Source organism: Lolium perenne, chromosome 1 (genome assembly GCF_019359855.2).
Source record: "Lolium perenne isolate Kyuss_39 chromosome 1, Kyuss_2.0, whole genome shotgun sequence".
Lineage (NCBI taxonomy): Eukaryota > Viridiplantae > Streptophyta > Magnoliopsida > Poales > Poaceae > Lolium > Lolium perenne.
This window is the reverse complement of record NC_067244.2, coordinates 15,019,142-15,024,440: the sequence shown is the minus strand read 5'-3', so window position 1 is coordinate 15,024,440 and position 5,299 is coordinate 15,019,142. Positions and strand designations below refer to the sequence as shown.

The following is a 5,299-nucleotide window of genomic DNA, read 5'->3' as shown; positions in this document are numbered from 1 at the left end:
ATCTATTACTATTGTACTCCATATCTTTCCTCTAATCCATATTACGTGTTTATGGTTCGTATGTATCTTGACACATTTTAGTGTGTTTATTCACTCATTTCAACGACAAATAATATGGCTTGGAGGGAGTACTAGAAGTTCATTTGTTGGAATCATTTGTGACTCATGTACTGCTTGTCTAGCTCCATGGTTCGACACTTCGACCCTATATACATCCAACACAGCCCACATGTGTTCCTAATTCCTTGCGAACTTAAATTGTGTTCCCCTAGCTTGGTTCTTTTTCTGTACTTATGCTAGCTACGATCTCTTATGGATCAGCCTATATGACGATAACATATGAAATAGATAGATAATATGAAATACTGAACACACAGCGCGTTTTGTTATTAAAAAATCAAATGGAGGCAACATGATCCGCACCATCTCATCAGTTAAGGGCTTCAGCAGAGGAAAACAGGGCTAAACGATGCTGACAAAATGAAGATTTAAAATCCTAATCTGCTGTCAAATATGACTCTTCGACAATCCATAACTGAACCCAGATTAGTGGCAAGGATTGTGCCCATGTTGTTTTCTTCTGAATCATCGTTTCAGGTGAGGTATGGCTTACAAATAGATATTCAGGATGTTTCCAAAATTTCATGAAACTTTGAAATTTCAGTGTAGTTTCCACTGGCTATTTTTCAGCCAAGGTAGCGTGATGTATGTTTATTTCTCAGTTCATGTATCATGTTGAAGATGAGAAAATACATGTTGATGCATGCACCAAATATTAGAATAAAGGGGGCCTCGGCGTGATTAGTTTCAAGGTAAAAAAACGAAGCACTTTTTCTGAAATTTCTGCACACATTCTACCAGAAGTCCGTTTGGATCCTTGGCAAAGCCTCCCTTGGCTAGCCTATCAATTTAGTACCGTACAAGTTGCCATCGTTTCTTTGACTCCTGTAAATTCAGTACCAGCTGCTGAGACACTTTGGGAACTCAGTGGGCTGACCAGCTGCTGAGACCTGAAAGCCGCGCTTGAGAGACCAAGCGAGACTGCCCATTTGTACAGAGATAGTAATTCTGGGTGCACGGAATCACAAATTGTTTGACAACATGCCCCAGAGCAGAGCATAGGATCCGTGTCGAGCATCACGACTTTCTGCTCTCTTATTTAAATTCTCTTCATTTGTACTAGTTCATTTTGCATGTTTCATCTGCCTCCCTTAACAAATACTCCCTCCTTTTCAAAATAAGTGTCACAGTTTATCTAGATAATACATATGTATCTACAACTAAAATGCATATAGATATATCCGAATCTAGACAAAATTGCGACACTTATTCTAGAACGGAAGTAGTACAAAAAAACGGATTTCACAGTTATATATAGTGCATAAGAAGTTCATCATAGCCTGATTTCAGAGTACAAAAGATGACACGGCCCACAAAACAGGAAGACCTTGCAGGAGGCTAGTTCTCACCGTTGTGTTGGTAAAGTCCTTTTTTCGATTCTAACAGGCACATGTCTGGCCATGGAACATAGACCATTGTTGTGTACCAAAACTTGTTTGAACCTACCAAGCATCTGTGTTTGCAATTCCTAAACGACATCTGTGTTAGCCATTCCCCACCGGAGAATCATGACTAGAGCGAGCCCTTTTAACACCCCTTGGACGGGTAGATTCTGCGCGGATTATATGGACCATGAACGTGGACCTTTCCCCACCCTTTGCCGGTACAAAGATGCAGATGTCGCCGGCCTGCACTTGGTTGTCACACACAAAGTCTAACCAGTTACCCGCAAGCATGCACATGTCTTTTTCAACGAAGAATCGCGGGCGCCAGTTCTCGCTCTTGCCCGACATCTGAAGTGTGACAGTCCCATTTTCATGCGGAAAGTGTGCAGCTGCGGCTAAGGTGGGTTCCTTCGAAATCATCTGGTTACACGTGGAAAAGATGTGATGTCATGACAAAAGAAGCAACAAAGGAAAAAAAATCAGGCTGAACAGAAAATGCATGGTTTCAATTGTAAAGCAAGAAAAAAAACATTTTTCAAATGTTCTGAAATTTTATGAAAACTTGAAGATGACAGGATTTTCTGAAAGCATGTGGAAAACAGGAATGTATAGCATATACAACAACAAACTGCTCATATTGCAAACAGTTAGCTGCTCCTTCAACATACAAGAATAGAAACATACCAGAAGAGGACTAGGTAGTTGAACATCGCACTTCCTCATGGTAGCTACGAACACAATAGTTTTTGGTTTAACTTCCTGGATAAGCCTGTTTACTTTGTCCATTTGTGCTCCAGATAGGCAACTCCGGAATATTATCCCATAATCAGCTTCTGGAGGTGTCGGATGATCAGCTGACTCAGAAGATTCGTATTCTTGAGCACTGTCTTCTTCTGTACAAAAGTTCAGAGATAAGAAAAATTCATGAGTAATCAGAAGTTTGATGCATATGTCTATATAAGTTGGCAATATGACCTGATTTCTCAGATGAAGAGGGTGTCAAAGCTTCCTTTGCAGTATTCCGACAATTGCTAGAACTGCCCATTTTGCAGCTAGCGGATTTTGTAGTTCCTGATAATCGTGTGGTACCATTATGGAGCTCCCTTGAAATATTAAAATATTTGTATACTACTTTATTCAGTATTACCTTGATCCGGGCAACCATCGGTTCTTCTGAAAGAGGAATGATTGATGCTCGGTTCTGCAAACCCAAGGATTTCAGGTTGTATTTCCTGATCAAGTTCATCTATTATTTTCTCATGTACTTCTATAAGCTCCCATTGCCCTGGTGAGACTTGATCCTTTGAATTTGAGGGAATATGAAGATCATCTTCCGGTACTTCTGTCCCGGTTATTGGATTATCAGTGTATGGTGTTCTATCACGGAACTGTATATACCCAGACAAAAGTTAGAACGGACAAAAATCAAAACAGTTTTAAAAGTTTTGTGTTGCAAAGAGAAACTGCAGAGTGAAACGGGAAGAGAAAATAACATACAGGAAGTATCCCAAACGTGGCAAACTTGTAATGTTGACGATGCAGGTCAGCAATCGCGGCAAACTGGAAATCATGCTTAGAAACATGGCAGATCCTGGGCACCGAGTAGTTAATTACACGGTCTACGATTCGCCCTCTAGGGAGATCCAAGTGATCCATGTAAGCAATCTACAAAACCATCAATTGAAACAAGGATCATACTACATATAAACACTTTTGGCAAAAGAAATCTGGCATTGAAAAGGATAGCATGAATAAATCTAGAAACTGCCTGTTTTAACAAGAAATTGCACTAGCTGCAGCATCACAGTAACAAACCGAAGAAGGTACAATTGCAGTATGAACTGAATATGACTGCAGCATTCACAGTACAATAACTGTGGCATCAACAAAACCAAACATAAAGCAACATGAAGTGTAAGTTGTAACTACAGCATCAGTATAACAATAACATCAACATCAGACAAGAAATGCCAGCAGCAAAATCAAAGACATCACCATATACAGTAGGAGGGAGGGATGGAGAGGAGAGATTGAATGGTCATACCATGAGCAAAGGCAAGCACCCGCCAACCCAGAAGTTTTTCATCTTTTCCTCCCTAGCCTTGTACTGGAATTTCTGGACCTCGTCCATCAGATGCTCCGTGATATGGCCAGCCCAATCGAGGTCCTGAACCTTCGACATATCTTCAAGGGGCCACAGGTAGTCAAGGTCTATTGTATTTCCAGTGGTGGGGGTGAGCACTGCTGCAAGTGCAATAAGAAAGAATGTCCTCATAAAGGACTCCTCGTCCTCGTTGTTCTTAAGCAAACTAACAGCCTGGGGGATGCTTGCCCTTAGTCCATCATTTAAGTACAGAGCTCGCAGTTCATTGATTTTGTCCGTCTTCTGCCCATGTAGCACAACGGGTCTTCCCCCTGACGGTACACCCAAAACTTTCTGAACAAGGGACTTGGTGAAAACTATTGTCCTTTCCGCATCAATTCTGAACTCGGAGAACGGAGGGTTAATTTTCCCCATGATCCACTCAGTCAGTGGCTCGTGGACAGAGAACTCCCCAATACGATTGAAATGCTCGAATCCATACTTCGCAACAAATCCCTGTTGCTTGGGTGTTAGACCCCGCATAATCTGCCGAATCCGTAATGCACTGAAACGGCTCCTGATGCCCACTTCAGTTTTTAGTACTTCGTTCATAGATCCAACTCCCCCCCTGCAATCAAGAGAAACGAGCAAATATAAGTATTAGTTACCTTAAAAAATAAGCACTCACACTCACTAAGATTATGGGAAAACTGTTATGTAAAGCAACACCGCAAGAACAAAAACAGAGCAAATAACATATGTACAAGCGCGAACTGCAACAGGGCATTAAAATGTTGCATGAACAATAAAACTATTTAGCAAAAAAAATGAGAACATTACATACCATACTGTTCCAACATAACATACTATCAACTGCAACATTGGATGCAACTACACATATACATAGAGAGACAATACTCTGGACAATTATCCCATGATATCTCACTTCTAGTTATTGGGCAATTTGTATGACAAGGGAAGAGTTTGGTAGGGCTGACCTGGTTGACCGGCGACGACCAAGATGCCTGGAGGGCAGCCCGGCACTGCCCACTCCGCCCACATCGAAGCCCCACTTCCGTTTCGCCTTACGCTTTATGCGTGCCCCTCTCCCGAAATATCTCTTATCTCGGCGGTCAATTGCTGCATCCCAACACTCAACGAATTAGTAGTTGCTGCTTCACAGCACACGCTCCTCCATTCAAAGTACAAAATCTAGATTTGTAAATACGATTGCATCACAGATCTTGAAAAGGTTATTTCTTGGGTGAATTTTAACATTTCCAGAGAACTATGCAGCAACCGAAATAACAATTCCAGTCGCCTGGAGCAGAAGATGAAACAAAAAAAGATAGAGCGACGCCCACCTGTCGGTCCTGGCTGCGGGAGATGGAGGGAGGCCAGCGCCGCCGCCGCTTGCAACGAGCTCGCCGCGGCTGCCTCGTCCGCCATCTCGAGCTGTTGCCGCTCGCCCGGAGGTCGCCGCCGTCCTCCCGTCTTGACTCGCATGCGTCGGCCGTCCCCGGCTATGCCGCACAGAGAGAGCCTTCGCAGCGCGTTGACCGTGGTCGTATCTGCTACTACTCACGCCGCCGATGCGGCGTTTCTTGCGATATTGGCCGCCGCCGGCGTGGCCGATGGGAGGAGCGGATAATGGAAGCAGGGAAAGGGGATCCGAATGTTGCAGTGGGAGGACGGAAGGTGTTGGTGTTTT

At 43.1% G+C, this 5,299-nt stretch overlaps 1 protein-coding gene across 1 annotated transcript; it reads right to left on the bottom strand.

Annotated features, from left to right (window-relative positions):
• Window positions 1–1,346: 1,346 nt before the first annotated feature.
• LOC127343365 (uncharacterized) lies at window positions 1,347–5,299 on the bottom strand. Its single transcript, XM_051369484.2, has 8 exons — window positions 4,953–5,299; window positions 4,587–4,728; window positions 3,550–4,216; window positions 3,003–3,170; window positions 2,653–2,893; window positions 2,481–2,576; window positions 2,190–2,398; window positions 1,347–1,925 (listed from the first exon to the last, which is right to left on the bottom strand). The coding sequence occupies exons 1-8, from the start codon at window positions 5,092–5,094 to the stop codon at window positions 1,605–1,607; spliced, it is 1,986 nt and encodes a 661-aa protein (XP_051225444.1). The 5' UTR covers window positions 5,095–5,299; the 3' UTR covers window positions 1,347–1,604.

Excerpts from the sequence above, each read along its gene's own strand:
- LOC127343365 (XM_051369484.2), bottom strand. The coding sequence starts at position 5,094 with ATGCGAGTCAAGACGGGAGGACGGCGGCGACCTCCGGGCGAGCGGCAA. Across the intron at positions 4,217-4,586 it reads GGTCGTCGCCGGTCAACCAG|GGGGGGAGTTGGATCTATGA; the intron begins GTCAGCCCTACC and ends TCTTGATTGCAG. Across the intron at positions 3,171-3,549 it reads GGTGCTTGCCTTTGCTCATG|ATTGCTTACATGGATCACTT; the intron begins GTATGACCATTC and ends ATGGTTTTGTAG.